A 22,526-nucleotide genomic window follows, 5' to 3' on the forward strand; every position below is an offset into this window, starting at 1 on the left:
CATGCTTGCGCAGATTGTAGTGGCCCTGCTTTCTGCTCCGTGGTTTATAGGTTCGATTCCCAATGGTTAAATATTTGTATTTATTTCCATGTCATCATTACAGCCTATACAGTCCACTGCTGGACATAGGCCTCCACAAGTTTATGCCAAAAATAACGTGAACTCATGTGTTTTGCCCATAGTCACCACGTATGGCAGGCGGGTTGGTGACCGCAATACATGTATATTTATAAAAAAAATATTTAGCTATATCAGCTGGCTGTTACCTATAGGTAAGCTTTAAGTTGTTTACCATAGGAACAGACGACTGTATAAGAAAAATGTAAATGTTTATAAGATAAATAAGTAAAAAAACTTAAATTCATATATATTTTTTGATGTTGTACTTGGTACACCAGCACTATTGCAATTGTTATTCATAGAAGGGAAATTACCATCAACCACAAAATCAGAGTAATTGTGATTGTGATTTGCTTTGAAAAGCACCTATAATCCTAGCAAACAAATCAGTATTTTCTAAAGATGCCATCAATCTGCGGATCACCGCTACTTAGGGTGACCAGCTTTAAGTACTTGGGTCATTGGGTAACCGAAAACTTAGGCGATAATAAGGATATAGACAGGGAGCGAAGGTCACTGTCAGCTCGCTGCAACATGCTGGCTCGCAGATTTGCACGTTGTACAGAAGATGTCAAAATAACTCTTTTTAAAGCCTTCTGCCAATCATTTTATACGTCGTACAGTCTGTGGACCAGCTATAGCTTGCGTGCTTACAGTGACCTCCGCGTACAATACAATAATGCGTTCAGGATACTGTTGGGGCTGCCGTGGCGTTGTAGTGCCTCACTGATGTTCGCGGAAAGGCGCGTCGATAACTTTAAAGCCATCATGCGCAAGAGGTGCGCGTCATTACTTAAGCGTTTCCGCGGCAGCCACAATAGTATTCTGAAAGTGTTTGTAGATCGATGGGAGAGTCCTATGCTGCGACATTGGATAAAGCTCCATGTAATGTGAATAATGTAATAGAATGTAAATATAAAAATGTTCTAAAATTTCAATCTTAAATTTTCTGTACTAACACTAGGTTATAAGAAATATTGTTACTAACACTATATGGGCAAGTCCTGAAATAAATGTTATTATTATTATTATTATTATTATATGACTGATTTTACGTAATAATTTATATTCTAATTAATAACTGAAATATTTATCTTTTCAGTCTCAAAGTCCTAAAACCACCAGATAAAACTGCATGGGACGATGATGATGATGACCTAAAAGCAGTCCGTAAATCCAGTTGGGACTTTCCAACACCGTTACCTAAGGATGGACCTGACAGATATGGAAGAAGTGAACGACGTCCTACAAGGGATTATAAGGGAAGGCCATATGAGGATTCAGTTAGGGCTACACCGCATAAGTAAGTTTGATGATAAGCACTGATAGTTTAAAATTGAGAATGAAATTTTCAATATAGGTTAAGTAACGCCTTTGTGGTACTCCTTGTGTTGCCAGTGACCTTAGATTGAATTGTATCATATCATACAAACAAATGTACGATTTAAAATATATGTCTACAACTATGTCTATTTGTAACGTTATTTATTATAATTAACATGTTCACAGTTGTGTGCATTTTCGTTTTCTTCAGTGTGCAATAAAACTTAAAAACTTTAACATATCTACGTATGAAAAAAACTATCTACGTTTTTAAGTTGGCTTATTATTTATAATCTTGTACAATGTTTGATTTTTATTTTTTTTTAAATGTTTTTACATATATCCCATTAGTGATCTTTCAGTTAAAATCCTTAAAAATTATAATATATCATCACATATAATGTAATATCATTAATTACTTTTTGACTAATCATTTATATGCCACATCTATAGCTTAATACATTATAAAAAAATATTCTATAATGAGTTACAGATTATTTATCGCCTTAGTTTAGTTATTAAATAATTTATTTAAATTAAAATACTTTCAGATGGGTTAGTTCACGTCGTGGTTTAGATGTCGACGATCCAGAATGGCAAGAAGCTGAAAAGAAACTGGACAGAGCTTGGTACAATATGGGCGAAGGTAATTTAATAGCATAATATATAATAAAAAAAACTCTCATTTATTAATTTTTAAACTCTTATAAGGAATATGAATTTATTGAATTATTGTTTTAGCATTTCAAAAGTAGAGTAACAAAATCACATAAATCATTATTTTTTATATATATATTTTGATTGTATTTTAAATATTTGGCTGGTTATGGTACCGCTCTGAACAGCCCCGTAAGGAACTTCGTTCCAAAAACTAGCTTCATTATATTTTATATACTTTTTCAGGTGAAACAGACGAATCCGATCCATTCGCTGGAACTAGCGCTGAATACATTGCTCGTAAGGAAGAACAAATAGAAAAGCGACGTAACCGCAAAGTATCTGCAGCAAGACAACAGATAGATAAGGACAATGAGCTGTGGGAAAGAAACAGAATGTTGACAAGTGGTGTCGTACACGCTATCAACGTTAATAATGATTTAGATGAGGTATTTGATTATAATTTATTTAAAAAATATTACCACAGAATACATGTTTCTATGTAGAATAAACATCAACAACAAAGTTTAATCTGAAAAATTGTCCAACACTGAGAGTCGTATACATCGGAAAGATAAAAGCTGTGCAAATATATTGTCTTCAAACAATCAACTTTTTACCCAAATAAACACATTTTATGTAACTAATCGAAAAGCGTCCTGAAAGTCTCCATAAGTATGTTTGTAAAATTACAAATATGTAATATTTATATATTTAGTTGCTTTATAATATGATTTTACTTATTTTTTACAGGAAAGTGTCGATCGAGTACATCTTCTTGTGCATAACATTGTACCGCCATTTTTGGACGGTAGGATTGTATTTACCAAGCAACCAGAGCCTGTTATACCGGTAAATTTTATTAACTAAGTAGTTTATGTGTATCTAAATCTACTAATTTTTTTTTTTTTTGAGCTATTGCTCTCATAAGATCCCTATAAGGGAACATGCTACGTGATCCCTTTTTACATTTTTTAACACCCCCATTCCCGTATTTTACGTAGTAATTCGTAAGTCATCACTAATCATCATCACTGCAGCCTATCGCAGTCCACTGCTGGACATAGGTTTCCACAAGCTCGCGCCAAAAATGACGTGAACTCATGTGTGTTGCCCATAGTCACCACGCTGGGCAGGCGGGTTGGTGACCGCAGCGCTGGCTTTGTCGTACCGAAGACGCTGCTGCCCGTCTTCAGCCTGTGTATTTCAAAGCCAGCAGTTGGATGGTTATCCCGCCATCGATCGGCTTTATAAGTTCCAAGGTGGTAGCGGAACTGTATTATCCCTTAGTCGCCTCTTAGGACACCCACGGGAAGAGAGGGGGTGGCTATATTTCTTACTGCCGTAGCCACACAGCTTTATTATTGACTATATGACAAAAACTCAGGACCACCCCTGTGACCAATTGTGGTATTTTTAAAGACCTGAACGGATCACTCAGTATGGGCACGTTCCCTAATCTATTTCTCCTGAATATCTCTCACGTACAGACATTGGTAATTTGCAGTTCTATTATACATGTAGAATGTAACTTTTATTACAGGTAAAAGATCCAACATGTGACATGGCAATAAACGCGCGGAAGGGTTCAGCGTTAGTGAAGGCTTTCAGAGAGCAAAAAGAACGAAGGAAGGCGCAGAAGAAACATTGGAAATTAGAAGGAACTAAAATTGGTATGTGTTGTGGTATTGGCAAGTGCTAACTAAATTGAGTTTAATTTTACATTTAAATAAAGAGAGTGTGCTTTTGACGACGCGTCTGAAGTTAAACTTCTTTAGCAACAGACCTGCACAATAGTCAATCACGGGGATAATAATCGAGCATGGGGAAAGAGGCCTATGCCCAGTAGATTACAGGCTGAAGCGTATTGTCTGAAATTATTATATACAGGAAAAATGCATCTTTTTATACTTTTTTACAGGTAACATAATGGGTATTCAGAAGCAGGAAGAGGAAATCGAAGACGGTCCAACTAAACAGGCTTACAAGTATGCTGAACATATGGATAAAGGTTAGTTTTACTTAATATTTTATTGTATTACCATTCATAAAAAATACAATTTTTTTTAACACACTCTTCTAAAAACCGTTTTGTTTCCTAAAGAAATTCTTCTTCTCAGTCGTTCACTCTTGACAGAGTGGTCGTGGTTGACGACGATTCATTAGCTAAAGCAGCCCCCGCTATACGTCTCCACTTGATGCGGTTTTCAGCGTCTCGAGAACTCTGGACTATGGAGGTCTGTGTCGCAGCTTTGATGAGGTCTGTCCAACGCGTAGGTGATCGACCGCGTGACCGCTTGCCCTCTACCTGCCCTTGGACAACGAGTCGCTCTATGGATTGTTCATTTCGAGCAACGTGTCCGAAATATTTCAGGATACGAGTTTGCACAGTCGACGACAATCTCTGCTTGATTTTTAATTCCTCTAGGATGGAAATATTGGTCCTAAACGCTGTCCAAGGGATCCGCAGCAGTCGCCGCCAGCACCACATCTCGAGTGCGTCGATTTTGCGTCGGTCTTTAAGTATAACCGTCCACGTTTCTGCGCCATAAAGAAATATCGGGAAGATTAAGCTTCTCATTAGGCGGACTTTCGTGGCTTTGGTGATATTACGGTTGCACCAGACTCTTTTTAACTAAAGAAATTGTTGATATGTAAAATATTTCTATTATATAGATTTTAATTTCCACAAAAAAATAAAAATAAAATAAAATAAATAAATAAATAAAATCAAATTCAATAATTCATATTTTTTTCTTATTTTTTCTTTTCTTTTTATGTTACTTATTATTCCTGACAAAAGTTTGATTTTTAGTCCGACAAGATTTGTATAAAAAAATGCAAATAAAAAATAAAAAAGGCGGTACAATGTTTGCCGGTTCAGAAATAAAAATGGACAGCTAAATTGTTATTATTAAATGTAACCCAGACGTGTGAAACGTTTTCTTAACCTTGTGAAATGTTAAAACAATTTTCTAAAACAACTATATAAAGAATTAAGCTCATTTTGATGTTCCAGAGGGTCAAGAACCAGAATCGAAGTCAGATTTCGTGAGAAAGAAGACGATATCAGAACAGCGTCGTTTCCTACCAGTGTTTGCTGTTCGAGAGGAACTCATGCAAGTCATACGAGAGAATAACGTTATCATTATTGTTGGTGAGTGGTTTTTTTGATTCATGCGAAACGATACAACACGATTCAGTCTGTAACATCCCACAGCTGGGTATGGGCTTATTTGGCCATATAGGAGAATGTTAACTGAGGCACTACTCAGAGACATAGCAGGAAATATCTTGCTCAAAATCTGGAGCAGCCCGACTGAGGAAGTACCTCGACCGCAGATCGCAGCTAAATATTACTGCTTTTCGTTTATTACCATTTTTCGTGATTTGACAAAGACCTTTCAGTGTGCTTCCCATTCTACTACAAGTGTAAATTTAAAACAAACTATTCGGGGTAGAATGTTTGACTTAATTATATCTATCTAGGAAATAAAAAGTAGAGATAATATTTAGATCTGATTACAAAATAGATCAAAGTACATATGCTCTAAAATTCTTATGCTGTACCACAAGGCAGTGTCCTATGTTATTTTTTGTTCCTTGTTTATAAATTTGTATTTACTAATATCTTAACGCATAATTCATGAGAACGCTTTTTGTCAACGATATAAAATTATTAAGAAACATAAATAGAGTTAATGCTAAGTCAAGATCAGAATGTGAACGGAAAAACATAATTTATTATTAGGAAAGAACAAAATTTTAGTAACTATTCAACGATCTTAACAAAGTGGAATATTCAGTTTTGAGGAGCAAAATTATAATATAGCCTTATAGACAATTTTTTTTTAGATTTTATATTCTCAACGTTTTCATTTCAAAGTTTAAATCGTAATGTTGACTTAGATTGTAATATGTGTAATCTAAAAATCAGCGTTCAATTTAGTTTTATTGTTTCAAGATAATTTTTACTAGCGACCCGCCCCGGCTTCGCACGGGTGCAATGCTGATACTAAATATACTACAGAATGTCTTTATAGAAGTTAGCTTATGACATAGTTATTAACATAATAACAACAACATTCAAATATGCGTCGTTAGATTACACGTTGTTACAGAATGCGTTGAGGAAATAGAGGTTCACTGCTCGTTCCCCGTAGGTGATAGCGTGATAATATGTAGCCTATATGTTGACCCTACTTCTTAACACGTTGAACGCCAGACCAAAAACCATGTTTAGTTCAGTGGGCCGCGACGGACACCATGTGACTGCCATTATATTGGGTCCAAGAGGCCGCGTCAGACACCAAGTGTCCGCATGCCCTCGATCACTTCAGAAGCCTCTAGGGAGCCGACGGACAGTGTTTCGACTGTTTTTACTAAGGCAAGTGACCCGCGCGGCCTAACAGTGCAATAAGGCCACATGGCACAAAAAAAAATCGAAAACACTTTGGATTTATAGGCTTTTTTAAAAAGTTGTTTCCAAAAATGTTATAGCTGGTGTCTGCCATTTGAGATCTTGAAAAATAATGGGTAAATCACTGTTTCCGTCAGTCGCCCATTATTTTTGAGGTTTTCGCTGACAATATTTGCAGAAAAACACCTTAACAATTTTTTGACGATTCTCGATTTATTGGTGTGGCCCCAGGCGAAAGTATGCTGTCGGACATATGGTGTCCGTCATGGCATCCAACGTGTTAATAATATTCATGCAGTTTTGACTTTACTACCATTTAATTATATGTATAGATGACTACAAAAGTAATGACGAAACGACTTGAATGATTTGAAGTTTTAATTATTCTTTTTTTTTTTGCATTAATAAATTTAAGTATTTCTAGAATTATAATCGTTGATAGCTAATTAAAAATATCGAAATTAGTAAAGCCTTTTCCTTCAGTTCACGTTCACGTACATATTTTTATTACATCTTTATTTTTAGGCAATGTAATAATTTTAGCCAGAAATAGTGTCTAACGTTCTATTTCCGCAAAGATTGGTGTATATTATTCTCTACATACATCTAGGTGTTAATGAACTTGAAAACCACAAATTAATCATTCTCGTATTCTAGAATGAACACTCTTGAAATCTTGCCAATACGTTGAATATGTAATTTCTTACAAAATATTTTACATTTTCTGAACGTATTTATAGATTTTAGTAATATGTTGTTTCAATGTTCTATTTTATCTTGATAGCAAATTACGTTCTATGATATAACTGAAATCAAAGTAAAATCAAGATAACCAAAACATTTAGAAAAGATACTCTACTCAATGACAATACTGCTCGATTTGTATATTTTACTTGTTCTTCAGGTATTATGTATTCCTTTTTGGTACTGTGACGTTGAACATTGTCATTCATAAAAAATATTGATACATGACAGAAAGCGAAAGTCCTCCAGTAGCTAGCAAGGATTGAATTGGTTTGATCATTTCTTGTACTCATAAATCAAAATTATCAGGAGCTCAAAAATTGTATTTTATGTTCATATCGATAATTTTATACATTTCTGTTCTTTTTTTTATGTGTCGCTAATAAAAAAATACTAAAATAATCGTTGATCAAAACGTTGTCGCTATCTTTTATGTTAACCACGACGGGCAATAGAAATAGCTTTTTTTCGTTACGCTTCAGCCTGTAATATGCTACTGTTGGGCATAGGTCTCATCTCCATGAAGGCAGAGTTTAATCCACCACGCCGCTACAATGCGAGTTGGGGTATATATTCCCGACTATGAGTAACGATCGTTATCAGGTGTACATGATAACAAGCGGGACCGACGGCTTAACGTGCTCTCCGAGTCACGCTGGAGAAACCCACAAAGACTGCACCATGACCCAGAACACGACAGAAACCGTCAGAGCCAGTTTTTCGAAACTAGTTTTTGAAACTATTTGCAACTTCCACGTCAGAAGTTATTTTATCATTATTGACAATAATTTCAAAGTTGGCATCGCGTGATTTACTTTTACCAGTTTCTTCGTTAACTATATTCCATGTGGTTTTTATTTTATTATCAGATTTCACAATTTTCTCTTTAATATGATTTACTTTTTCCAGTTCTTCGTTAACTATATTCCATGTGGTTTTTATTTTATTATCAGATTTCACGATTTTCTCTTTAATATGATTTACTTTTACCAGTTTCTTCGTTAACTATATTCTATGTGGTTTTTATTTTATTATCAGATTTCACGATTTTCTCTTTAATATGATTTACTTTTACCAGTTCTTCGTTAACTATATTCCATGTGGTTTTTATTTTATTATCAGATTTCACGATTTTCTCTTTAATATGATTTACTTTTACCAGTTCTTCGTTAACTATATTCCATGTGGTTTTTATTTTATTATCAGATTTCACGATTCTCTCTTTAATATGTAGCGATTTTGCGTGAATGCATACGTTTTTAAATATCTTAGAGTATGTTTTCACGTTTTCAAGAAAACTTTCAACCATAATTAATAATTTAATTTGTGAAATGATGATACGAAGGTTCCTTTGAAGCAGTCACGTAGCGAGCTTAACTCGCGCCCGGGGCACAATAACTTTTTAGCCCCCCAATTCGAAAACTACATAATATGTCCAGCGATTTTTTGTTTTACGGATCATTCGACGCCCCGTTGTGAGTAGTGCCCGGGTGCATGATGTCACCCCCTCCCCCCGCCTGCTACGCCACTGCTTTGAAGCCTATTTGAATTAAGTTAATTTGTCAGCAATTTTTTGTTTTACGGACTATTCGGCGCCCCTTTGTGACTAATGCCCGGGTAAATGACGTCCCCCCTTGCCCCCCCCCCTTCCGCTACGCTACTGCTTTGAAGCCTATTTGAATGAAGTTAATTTGGATTTTGACCGTATCCGGTGGTAGGTGAGACGGGCAGCGGTAAGACGACCCAGCTGACGCAGTACCTGCACGAGGAGGGCTACAGCCGGCGCGGCCTGATCGGCTGCACGCAGCCTCGCCGCGTGGCCGCCATGTCCGTCGCCAAGCGCGTGTCCGACGAGATGGGGGTCCGGCTCGGTGAGTGGGGGCAGTGTCTCACTGACTGTGTAGTGACGAAGTACCGCGGTTTTGCAGCGCTTCAGGAATGTTCGCGGATGCACGGGTCGATGGATTTCACGCGATTATGCGTAAAAAAGCATCGTCTCTGCTGCGGCGCATGAGGGCCAGCAACGACAGCATTCTGAGGACAATCATAGCTCGCCCTGATTGTTCTATTCAAAAATACTGGATAGAAACAATGACGGGCCAACTAAAATGATTATTTTATTTTATTTTATTATCATCTTACAATAACTAACATAGATTAATAGATTATAAGTAAATATTGTTACTAACACACTAATACACTATGGATGTACACGTCTGAAATAAACGCTTATTATTATTATTATTATTAGTACCTGCACGAGGAGGGCTTAGGGTCAACTTGGACGTCCGCTTCATGTACATAGACATCCTAACTGGATACAAACATTTTTACGAATACAAATATCCATCCCGAGCGGATTTCAAGTTCGTGACTGCTGTTGTTTAGTTGCCTACTCTTACTCATTGACTAAAATAACATTCTATTTGACACGCCATATGCTCGCGTTACATTCCATTGTAAAATAAAATCCTGAGCAAATGTTATAAGCACGACAAACTTCTAAATGGCCTAATATTAAACATTGTGTCGAGAATTGATCGGGTTTTCTACCGCTAGAACGACATGTATCTCTGCCCATATAATCAAATTACTCGCTGTTACTGTTAATGATTTCGTGCCAAATCCAGAACCTATCACTAAAAAAAAATCCATTTCAGGCGAAGAAGTCGGCTACGCCATTCGCTTCGAAGACTGCACGTCACCGAACACAGTCATCAAGTATATGACGGACGGCATCCTGCTGCGGGAAGGGCTCCGGGAGCCAGATCTGGACCAGTACTGTGCGGTTATCATGGATGAGGCTCACGAGCGCTCTCTGTCTACTGATATGCTGTTCGGGCTGCTTCGGGAGGTAAGTGGAAATAGGCTATTTTTTTCTATTACAAGAAACAGTTCTGCTATTGAATGGATTTAGGCTGATTTAAATTAGAGCAATTCTACCATCTTAACTATGTTTATGTGTGTGTGTGTGTGCGATTTATAATGAATTCCTATTCTTTTTATTATTACTTTATCATATCAATCCTCTAAAGGTAATAAAGCTCGAGTAATTTAATATTTTTTAGTAATTATTATTTAAAACTTTTTAGTAATTATTATTTTGGTATACAAGACAACGAAGCTATTACGGATTTTAACAGACTTGTGCTGAATTGCTAACATTATGATATTGCTAGCAATGTTGCCTCAATATTGTGCAATCTAACAAATCCTTTTCAGTAAATACATTCTTCGTGTAAATTTTTATTACTACTTCAGTTTAAGATAAGCTGTGCCTTCGTATCTTTATTTTTGTTACAATAAAAACAAAGAATTAATTTATAAGGAATTATAAATTTATGTAAATCTATACAAATAAATAAAATTGGAGTGTCTGTTTGTAATATTAAAATAACCGCTTTTTACGAATTGCCGCTGTTTAATAATTGTTTACACGATACATATGCCAAAATAAAAAACAAATAAATTGTGTCTGTCTGTCTGTCTGTTTGATCTGGCTAATATCTGAAAGCGCTGGACCGATTTTGACGAGACTTTCACTGGCAGATAGCTTATGTAATAAGGAGTAACTTAAGCTACTTTTATTTTTTAAATTTATTTTCTAACTTTGCGAACAGAACAATTACTTTTTTGTTAAATTCCACGCGGACAAAGTCGCGTGTACAGCTTGTAGTTAATAAAGTAATTAATATCTATATACTATAGTAAAATATTTTTAGTAATACAATAGACGTCTTCGGTGCGACAACGCCAGCCCTGCGGACACCAAGCCCCAGCGTGGTGTGTGACTATGGCTAACATACATGAGTTCACGCCATTTTTGGCGCGAACTTGGGAGGCCTATTTTCAGCGATGGACTGCGATAGGCTGAAGTGAAGTGTGTGTGAATACAATAAACAAATAAGAACAAAAAAAATTTTTTATGTAAAAAAATCTATTGAGTATTAATTTTTGTATGAAGTCTTTCACGTGAATAAGCAACACAGATAGAGAACACACATTTGCATTTTATCCACAAGTACACACTTGACGTAACATATTTTTTTACTGTCAACGCAAATATATAAGTCTCCTTCTGTAGTGTACCTGGTAGTACCTAGTCTCGAAAAATATTACGAAATTTGTTTTATTACTCACAGATAATTTAAAGTCACAAAAAGCCCAATTCTTATAATTACCAAGCCTATGTTTAAATTTTATCGAGTTTTTCTTTAGTAAATGTGTCTGTTATGCCTCATAAATTGTCTAATAATATTTAATAAATTAAAAATTTATTAACTATAGTGATACTATGATTAATAACTATAGTGAAGGATCTTGATTTTAACGTTACCATGACCACACATATGTAGATACCTATTTTAATTGTAGCTCATAAAGTAATAATTGTGTTGTCAGTTATAAAATATTTTACTTCCAAAATATAAAGTGAAAATATTCACGAGTTTTGTTTGTGTTCAACTTTCTTAGTATATTTTTGATAATATAGCATTGGTGATTTTATCTGAGTTTTTTTTGCACGAGTATAGTTCGCGTCATGTAAAAAGAACGCTGGCCTTGAAGCTGCGCAGAAGCGATTTATCGGTCTATTTGGTGGTAAGGGGTAGGGGACGGGAGTGTTTATCACGTGTCGCATGCTTGCCGGTGTGCTATTGGTTGACAGTTCGACGTCGACTCAAAATATTATCGCGCACAAAAGTTTTAAATTACGAAATAGTTTTACATAGAGAAGTGAGAAAAATTATTTATAATATATAATTCGCGTCATGTAAAAAGAACGCTGGTTGTCAAAATGCGCAAAAGGCGATTTACAGTGTTGCCAACTCTTGAAAAAACTTTTTCGTACTGTTCATTTTTTGGAACAGTCTTATTTGGTAAACAAACCACTGTCAATCGTAATTCACGTTTTTTCCGCATTTATCACTTACTTTCACAACACATTAGCATACGGACACTTGTAAAACTCCATTTACTATTTATTTAACTAAAAAAAAATACCAATTAATCATTTAAAATACATAAAAACTATTAAGATACGAATATCGAGAGTACAGATAATTAATATTTTTGAATACGATATTTCAATAACTAAAAAATTTGTTATTGATTTGTTTGAAAAAAAAAATTGTAATTTTGTAAAGTGATAATTATTATACTTATTTAGTCCGAAGTATTCGCACTGGTATTTCTAGTATTTTTTGATGTACCTACCAATAACCATTATACGAAGCCGCGAGTGAAAGCCTAATTAAAAAATAAAACAGTAGTACTTTTGTGCGCGAGTATACCCATGCGCAAACGCACCCCCTCCAGTTTCTTTCAGCGTTCTTTTTACATGACGCGAACTATACTAAATTCTTCGTAAAACTACTAAATAATTAAAAAATAAAACATGTTAAAAAACAGTAAAACAATAGTAGGTCAAAGGAGGTCGAAAGTAAAATTAAAAAAAAAGTTTTATTTTGAACTATTTATTTATAAAAATGCCTCGTATAAATAGAACATTAATTCGTAACTCTCAAAACAGTCGTACACGAATTACAAATATTTATTTCAACATTAGATCGTTAATTTATAAATATGAATACTTAACAATACTCATCAATTTTAAACTACGAAAAACTAGATACTGTCCAAATTACATTTATAATATTTATATTTTTTCAATTACCTTGAATTTGTGTTATTAAGTTATTTCACTTCAAAGATCTGACACGTGTTTTTCGTAGTTTTATTACCTTTTTTTTCATCAGAACAGTCTTATAAAATCGAATTCCCTAACAACATTAGTGAACGCATGTACATTTATATCTTAGGTATAACAATACTTCCCGACGCGTCGGGTAGTAACTAACTCGTGGATAATACGATAAGTTAACATAATTATATCATATTTACATTCAAAGCCGCGGGGCGTCTTTTGTTTGTATCAGGAATGTAGGTATCAAATCAATTTCTACAAAAAAATTAAAGCTTCTTAATCCCTCACATTATTTAAAAAAAAACGTTAAATTTTTTTCAACAACGATAACTAATCAAACTTTGTTTTAACGTCTAACTACCACGTGACGACAATCGTAATGAACTTTTCAATTCAAATATCCATAATTAATCGGTCCCTCAATCTTAGAACAATGCGAGAGATTCCATAACAAGATATCCGAGCGGGAAATACGTAAAAATTTTAAATCAAATTCAAAAAATGGAATGATCTTTAATCGAAATTCAAACGAAGTCTATATTCCCGGTCGAAGGTTGCCAGAAGCAAGCGTAGCAAGCGCCGGCGTTGCCGGCGTGCGACACTCAGACTGATTTCGCTTTGCCGCGGGCGTTCTGGCTGACGAGCATCACACCCATATTCATGCCGATGTTACCCCACTTGAGCGACTCGCTTATCTGTAACAAAAATGAAAAATAAATTATTTTATTGTCCAACAGCTGACTCGACAGACGTTGTCCTGTAATTAGAACTGTCAAATAAAAGTGAACTAAAATTTTATTAATCGTTGCTTTTATTTTCTACGTAATTTTTCTTTCCTTCCAAACGTTCTTTATAGTATTAAAATCTTTCAAAATAGTTGATACGGTACAGTTTATCTTGAGTTTTGCTCTTAGCAACACATATAGCGATTCATTTCTATATCTATAGAAATATGTATTTAAAATCCTACAATTTGAAATCGTGCTGGTATAAATAGCGATATTTACAACAGTCATAAATTGACTTGATAGTCTATTTATGACTGTACTAAATTGAAGACGATTGTTAAAAATTGCTCAATGTTATCACTAAGTGAAATTATTATTTCGTATGCGTTTCAGTCTTTTATTTCCATACATATTATTATTTTTTTTGTGATAAATTCTTAAAAAATGTATGTTCATTGCGACAGAAGGTCCTTCATAAGCCGATTAATATGCGTTCATTTGAATAGCAAAATATTGATTGTTAAAATTGAGACAATTTGACCTCAGTCTGACACAAGAGTTAATTAACCTAAATTAATAATTGGCAATGTCACACGGGGTTAGTTGAAACAACATTTTATTGTTCAAGTGACAGCGATAAGATATATAAAAATTACGATCGTTACCATGGAAATAGTACAAGTTATGTTTATCTTAAGTAACATATTATATAAAAATTAAGACCATGTTACGTTACCATGGAGATAATAAGTTATGTTTATCTTACATGATATGTGGAAAAGTAAACAAATCTTTAAAAAGCTGTATCAAGTTTTCAATATTTAAATAAAACGGTTTTATACTAGCAACAAAGCAGTATGACATCATTATCGAGACATGTGTCATTTTAACATCATTATAACTAATTAAAAATACATTTTTACAATCATGTATTTCGCAAATTATGTGAGGTCTTTAACCTATATTTTAGGTTCTTTATTTAGTCTGTATGTTGTATTTATCAATTTCACTCCTTACAATGAAACAACTTTTTCGGATTTTATCGCGGTTAATTAGGTTTTTTACATGCCCGACGTTTCGGATACTTTACAGCAACCATGGTCACGGAAGGACTCAATCAATTTATTTATTTTTTTATTTTTATAATTTGATAAGAAGTTTCTCTTAAAAGTATTTAAGCTGAATAATGGAACTCTTTAGAGGACATTCGATTAAAGAAAACGTTTTACATTGAAATTTTGTTTGACGTCATTTAGATAAAAGAATATTACTTATTTTTATACAATTGTATTTAATGTAAATTGCGCGAAACTCTGGTAAATGAAAATAACCTTTTGTTAGTTTAATGAAAAGAATTTACTAGAAGATTTGCATTGTTCTGTGTAATTTATTCATAATAACTGGTTTATTTTAAGTTAATCCCCGATTACATTTCTTATGATTATGTAAATTAAATTAATTTTATGTACTTTTTTTATTTAATAATACTTGTGGTTAAACAATGTCATTAGACAAAAAAAGTATATAGCTTAGACTAAGTTAAAAGTTTACGCTTATGGTATTTACAAAATCTAAGAAAGATTTTTTTTATGGGCTCGTATCTGCTTGATGAATTATATTTATTTTTTTCTGCTAAATATTTCTTTAACATAATTGGTTCCAATTTTGTTTAATTACTAACAGTCTTATTACAAATTTGTTTTTGATCAAGTGTAATGAAATAACCAGTTTTACAGGTTATCGTACACCAAACGCCATTGAATTTAATATATGTAAAACTATACATTTTTACCATATGCAACAATACCAAAACCATATCTGAATTGTGGTTCTCCTTGCTTTTGCTGACAAACAGATTAATAAGGAAAGGAAATAGTTTCAAACACTCTAGAACTTGAAGATAGGCAAATGAATAGTAACACAGCATTCGTTACACAAAAAAGAAATAGCACATTGATTTCCGGTACATTATCGTCTTTTAATATAAAAACCTCACCGGTATTAACATAGTTGCCAGCCGTTTGTCCAAAGCGCCTGCACGATTATCATCAAAATATGATAATCATGGGTGTTTTCGATGTCGTTAAGCTGATCTGCAACAAAATGTCTACTTTGTGCGTTTCTTTTTTTTTTACTCTTTACCCGTTGTTCCATACATTTAGTCGAGCCCAGTATCAATGTACGCGGATGTATGAAAGCACAGCGTCCACAGTAAAACGACACACAAGCTTCGAAATAAAGCAATCAAATGTGAATGATAGTTTGAGAATCTGTCTTTACGTTATTTCAATACGAGTACAACGTACGTTATTTTAAACGAATTCCTGTTCGTGAATAGATTTTTCACAATGACGCATTGTTGTTATATTAAAGAAACAAAAAAACATAACATTGTATCTTTGTAAGGACAGTTTCCTTTTATATCATGCAAAAAAAAAACAGAAATTCTAGAACCGATGTAATGAAGCGAGGAAATAAGAAAAAGTATGGAATTTTTTGTACGTGGGTTCTAGATTTTTGCAGGTAAATCCAGCTATAGTAAAATTAGTTTCTTTAATTACCTGTCTCATTCGAGCCTCCTGCGGAGTCTCCCCATATCGGCACCAGTGGACGAAATGCAGGGTATTGTGCCAGTTTCTTTCGAATCTGGATTTTGTTGCCATGTCAAGCTGCAATCAGTAGAAGCCTCTTAGATCCACTGTTCAGTTTCCGAAAAACGAAAGCCCCGATGAGGCTATCTGAAATGAGAGGTTTCCAATTCTGACGTCTATAGAGGAAGCCTAGAGAGGAAGAATTTGAAGGATTGAAACCTTTAAAGGTCGACGGAGACGTAACCAAGAAACGACTTGAGCGTCTTAAAAGAAATCTTTAAAACTTTTTCATATAACCGTTTGAGTTAAAAAAGTAAAAATAGAAAATTAATGATTTTACGAACAATTGCCTAATTAAATTTTAATGTTGCATGTCAAAAGATTGGTGTGAAGGTGTGTTATGACATTTACTATTAAAACGTTTGATTGGCGGGTTTACGATTATTTTTAACAAGATTAAATGTCAGGAATTTATTCGATAACTATAAACTGTTAGTGCGAATTGGAAACTTTTACCGCAGTGTGTGCACATACATACCTTTGCCCTGATGTCTTTTTCACAGTTGGGCGTCTCTTGCTTGTCGTCAACGTTGTTGATTCTTATAACAGAATCTTTCTTCCAGAAGGCACTCAAGGTTGTCTTAATTATACGTTTACGGACACCCTTTTGTTGCACTGTGTAAATCTCTATCTGTTCCGGGTTCTTTGTTTTTTCTACAACGAATACAATAGTATTAAATTACTGCTAAAATACAGAAAGAAAATGCGATGTGCAGCACGTTTAAGTTATTTAAATTTAATTTAAATTTCGTTTATAAATATGTATATGGTTATAACAGGTTACTTCAGTGGTATGCTAGCATAATAACATAATTGCATATTAATAAAAATTATTATTCTTTAAAAAATAATCGTTAAACAGTTATAGCTTGTTGTAACCGGTTTTGCAAATTCCACGTTTTAGTTAAGCCATCGATAAAACCAGATAGGTGACCGGATATCGCATTGATTCACTAGTATTTAACACCCAGCGTCATTAAGAAACGGAGGAGCGTGTTGCAGCGTGCGACATGAATTATTTACAAATCTTATTATGAACTCATTAGAACGGTACGCGCTACGCAACGCCGGCGGTTATTCAGTCTCGCATCACGCCCCCACAGCGTATCTTATCGTCTTGTTAAAGCTTACAATAAATCAATGTATTTTTATAAACAGCAAGTTTAACGAACCTTTACCCTTCTTCCACATGGCAACGGCGTACATGTGGTAGTCCGATGACAGTACAGAGTCAGGCGGCAGAGGGTCCTCGGCCCGGACCTCCAAAATGAATCCGGATTCGAGAACCGCACAGAGGATGTTCTGTTCCTCATGTTTGAACCACTTCGATTCACGCAACTTATGAATCGCAACCGATGAACCGAATCGCGGCTTCTTAGGCGCGAATAAAGCTTGAGCTTGGCTCCCGAAGCGAGACAGCAGCCCCTTCACCGTAGGCGGAGGTGCTAAACTCTTTTCAGGCGGCTTGATCTGCTGGAAACTCCGGCAGCTCACGAACCTGGCTTCCATTGAATTCTCTCTTATGGTTCACAAGAAAATGTCACACACGTTAAACTTATACGATAGCGTCGCGAGTGCACTCGGTTTACTCTCACTGACGAGAAATCGTTGTAATAACACTTTCACAATGACCGCGTGGCTTAGCGAATAAACGAGCACAGAGCTATACGGTGGCTTCTGAGCGTAAGACGCGGCGCGCGGGACGCACTGGCGTTATATACGAGAGCGGGGAAGGGAAGACGAAGCGGGAAGGGCCGGGTTCCCCGCCACTCTGTGACGCGTCTAGTGAGGCTTGCTGTTAAATATTTGTTATCGATAACGCGTTGTCATTGATAAGACAAACGTGACAACATTTTATAAATACATTAATGTTAGTTTAATATTTATGTAACTAAACTGTTTGTAAATATGTTTAAATGCTGTAAAACTTGTAAAGGAAAACCAATAATTCGACATTTTATTTTTAAGTCATTGTATCATGTAATGTTTAAATATATATTATTAGGTATAAATTTGTTATTATTTCGTATAAATTTGTTATTATTTCGTATTTTCTTACCTAGCCTTAAATGGTAAATTACCTTCTTCAAATTATATACCTATATTGCTATCTAATAAATGGTAATACACATAGTTCAAAAGCTTATATATAAAGTTACCTAGCTACACAGCTGCTATTGATAATAAATATTAATTTATATCAACGTAATTTATCTTAATTACTTAAAATTACCTTGTTATTTATTGATATTACTTTCACTATTTTGATATATAATTCAATTTTTGCAGGAAAGAAAGAAAATACGCAAATCAGAGTGATAAGATAAATAGTTAAATATTTTAAGAAGGGCTACCGGTCTGTTTGGGGCTCGTAAAGCAGTTTAGCGCGTTCTGTATGCGTGACCTTCTGTAGCCTGTTTAAAAAAATAAACAGTAATATATTTTAAAAATAATAAAAAACTTAAGTGATTCATGTTTTCGTTTGTCTAACAAAAACTAATTTCGAAATTTATTATTTAAATTTCAATTTTAAAATTATATTCTTAATACAATTATGGACGATGCTTTAATTTTATGACACTGCTTATGTATTTCACTATTTATCTTAATAACACACTGAAATCGTATAAAAGTTGTCTAATTATAACGCCGCCAAGATAAGCTACAGTATGTTAAAATAATATTAATATTTAATTGAACATACGCTCAAAACTGTACTTAATACTTTAAAATAACTACAAAAAGCAAACACAAGGGATCGTCCATAAATTTTACATTGTCTTTTTTGGGTACACGTCCATGTGCAAACAAAGGATCAAAAAGTTAACTTTGTTTTAACACAATAAAAAAATAAAAGAAAGCAACAAATCAAGCAAAAACTGCTCATTATTAGCTTTCTTTTATAATAATGTCTTTATTTCAGGTAACAATTGAACCATAAAACAATTCTACTAAAACAAAAAAATATACAATGAAAAAAAATAAGCAATGCTAAATCGTTCAACAACAAAGAATAATTTATATTCGAAATTTCTAGAAACTAAAGTTACTAGAAGCTAGTAATCGATCAGCACTTTTAAAAATATGTTTATTGATAACAAGCGATATTGGTTTTTAGTTTTCTTCAATATATAATACATTATCTACGAAGATTCTAGAAATAATATTACTAGAATACTGTTTTTTGACTTCCTTTCGACCACCGTCGTATATTTTCGTGACTGTGTTAAAAATTATGTACAATATTAGTTTATTTTCAAAACTATTTCGAAATATTTTAAAATATCAAGATTTGTTGTATGTCAACCAAAAATAATAGTTTGGTTAATTAGAATCATTACACGCGTAAAAGAGTTAAGCTCTTAATGATAAACTAGCTGACTCGATGAACGTCGCACTGCCATTTTTAAAATATATATATATAATCAAGAACGTTGCTGGGACAATAACGAACAAAAAAATCACTGGTCTATTCGTTTGTAAGTTACGTACGTACATACATTTCAACGCTTTACGTTACTATTATTTATTCATTCTCCTATAATATAATCATATTATAAACCACTTTATTTCATGTAATATTTCTATCGATATCGATAAAATCAATAACCTAAAACAATGCACCGAGTGACCTCAGTCAGACTCCCCTCCTACCGCATGCCGGCGCCAACCGGCGGGCAGGTATGTTGGCCTCTCGGGCGGGCGAGAACGGTAACACGTAATTAACGCTGGACGCACGCTGCACAACAGTATCGTATGACATGGCACGCTCGACGTAAACAATACTAGACGACCTACGCGGTTTTGATACTATTCTAGTTGTACAGCCTTATAGCTTTCTCGGTAAAAAGGCTTTCTACACTGACCGAAAAATCAAAATTAAAAATCACTTTATTCAGATAGGCTTCAAAGCAATTTTTTGAATCGTTATTTTACAAATTAGAATTAAACTTATAATTAATTAATTAATTATAGTTAAGTGAAGCTACCGCCGATTCAGAATGTAGATTCTGTAGAGAATAATAAGAAAAAACTACGCAGTTCCTTAGCATATATTTTTTTTTTATATATATACACAGTGCCTTATGACAGGACTTGGTCAACGTAAACAACCCACGCGGTTTTTATACTATTCTATTTGTAAAGCTTTATAGCTTTTAAGCTTTCCCTTTAAACGGGCTTTGTAATCTAGTAACTTAACTAGTTATGGAAATAGTGACAGCAAAAATATAATAACATTTTATAAATACATTTATTTACTGATCTACCAATGTTTGTTTACATAATCAGATTTTAAAAAAACATATAATAAGAAAATTAATTAAATAAACAGAAAAGAAATTAAAGAAACAGAAAAGAAAACTTCTGAGCAACGAGATGAAACAAGTAAAAAAAATGTTAAGAACCTAATTACGCTTCTAAGTTGACTTAAGTTTGGTTCTAACAATATTCAAATGTTTTTGGTTAAATTAAATATTTATAATACTATTTAAATTAAGCCCAGTCCAGTCCATTTCAGTCCTCCCGTAACCATGGTTGCTGTAAGGTATCCGAAACATCGGACATCTAAAAAACTTAATAAACCGCTATAAAAACCGAAAAAATAGTTTCATTATAATAAGTGACATTCGCGTAAACATTAAAAACAATATTAACACAATAATAGAACTAATTACTCTGCAACCAAACATTGAATTGTAATTATTAAGCCGAAGTATAGACCACTAAAGATAGACGAACACATCTGTGTCGCACATTGTCGTGATGATTCGTAGCTTTATGGACACTTTTAACCGACTTTAAAAAGCAGGAGGTTATCAATTCGACTGTATATTTTATGTGTGTTATCTTATAACTTTCAAGCGATTTTTATGATTCTTTAATCTTTTTTTATTTAAGGCTGGTGCTTGTCATGTAGTCCTGTTTAAATTTGATCGTGATCAATTAGATTTTGAGTTACATATTTGTAATACTTCATATTTGACTCCTCATTTTATAACTTGTCGAAGTAATTTGGAGTCTAATTTTTCTTGTTTTTTAACAAACACAAATTGTCTTTCGCGTGCACAGCATGCGCATAACGTAATATTAGTTTTATTTACACGACCTTTAAACCGTAAAACAATGTAAGTTCCACATGCTCGGCTCAATTGCACATGCTCGGACGTGCTTAATGACTTGTGACGTCACATCGCACTTCTTTCGAAACCGATGCGATAACATTCCATGTTTAAATTCTTAACGACTTAATTAAGGAAATAGTTTATTAAATCTATTTATCTTTACTGATTTACTAACATTAGAAATATTTGTTTTATTTTTTTGTATATAACGAGATATACCAAAAAATATTATTGGACCGATTTTGTAAAAACAAAACAGCCAATACTTGTATTACATGCGGAAGAAGTCGCGACCGAAAGCTTACATTTAAAGTAAATAAGTGTACGATCATTCGTAAAAGTTAGTGTCAATGTCTATAAATAACTTATCTGTGGAATTCCTAATTAAATTATTATTTACATACGTATTTACGTTAAATGAAATGTTGTTACAAATTGATCTAAAAATGTTTAAAATTTCCATTCAATGTTATTGTTGATGTAAATATTTTTTCCGTCATTTAGATTATGTTTTTATACTAAGGGCCTATTTCACAAGTTGTGAATAACGCTATTTGACAGATGACAGTATCCAATAGTAAAATTTCTTTGATTCATTATTCTTTTTAACCGACTTCAACAAGGAGGAGATTACTCAATTCGATATATATATATATATATATATATATATATATATATATATATATATATATAATGTATGTTCGGGGGAAAGGTATATCTTAGGTGTGGTACCATGATAAGGAAACCGGGATCTGATGATGGGATCCCAGAGAAATCGAGGGAAACCATCGAAAATCCGCATAACTTTTTACTGAGTGTACAGATTTTGATGATTTTTAATTTAATCAAAAGCCAATGTTTGTCATGTGGTCACATTTAAATTTCAGCGAGATCTGATTACAACTTTTAGAGTAATCTTTGATAATGCGTATTTACTTGACTATTTTTTCGTCTACCTACGTTGTATTATTGGCGCGAACTTGGGGAGGCCTATGTCCAGCAGTGGACTGCGATAGGCTGAGCTGACTGACGTTGTATTACTTGTCGATGTAATTG

At 33.8% G+C, this 22,526-nt stretch overlaps 2 protein-coding genes across 3 annotated transcripts; one reads left to right on the forward strand and one right to left on the reverse strand.

The window, feature by feature from the left end:
* Positions 1–522: 522 nt before the first annotated feature.
* Positions 523–10,944, forward strand: LOC123659816 (pre-mRNA-splicing factor ATP-dependent RNA helicase PRP16-like). Its single transcript, XM_045594987.1, has 11 exons — positions 523–1,010; positions 1,223–1,423; positions 1,995–2,089; positions 2,347–2,549; positions 2,854–2,952; positions 3,644–3,773; positions 4,022–4,111; positions 5,120–5,257; positions 8,983–9,135; positions 9,925–10,118; positions 10,885–10,944. Exons 1-11 carry the CDS (start codon positions 523–525, stop codon positions 10,942–10,944), a joined length of 1,851 nt encoding a protein of 616 aa, XP_045450943.1.
* Positions 10,945–12,722: 1,778 nt separating this feature from the next.
* On the reverse strand, positions 12,723–18,058 carry LOC123659686. Of its 2 annotated transcripts, XR_006744062.1 has the most exons (5): positions 17,520–18,058; positions 16,826–17,001; positions 16,258–16,365; positions 15,693–15,789; positions 13,618–13,663 (listed from the first exon to the last, which is right to left on the reverse strand). XR_006744062.1 is itself a non-coding variant. In XM_045594876.1 (4 exons), the coding sequence occupies exons 1-4, from the start codon at positions 17,854–17,856 to the stop codon at positions 13,571–13,573; spliced, it is 714 nt and encodes a 237-aa protein (XP_045450832.1). In that variant the 5' UTR covers positions 17,857–18,058; the 3' UTR covers positions 12,723–13,570. The 2 variants fall into 2 exon arrangements, 1 of the variants encoding a protein (XP_045450832.1); XM_045594876.1 differs by lacking the exon at positions 15,693–15,789 and having other exon boundaries at positions 12,723–13,663.
* Between the last annotated feature and the right edge of the window lie 4,468 nt (positions 18,059–22,526).

The sequence above is a fragment of the Melitaea cinxia genome, chromosome 14 (genome assembly GCF_905220565.1).
Source record: "Melitaea cinxia chromosome 14, ilMelCinx1.1, whole genome shotgun sequence".
Classification (NCBI taxonomy): Eukaryota; Metazoa; Arthropoda; class Insecta; order Lepidoptera; family Nymphalidae; genus Melitaea; species Melitaea cinxia.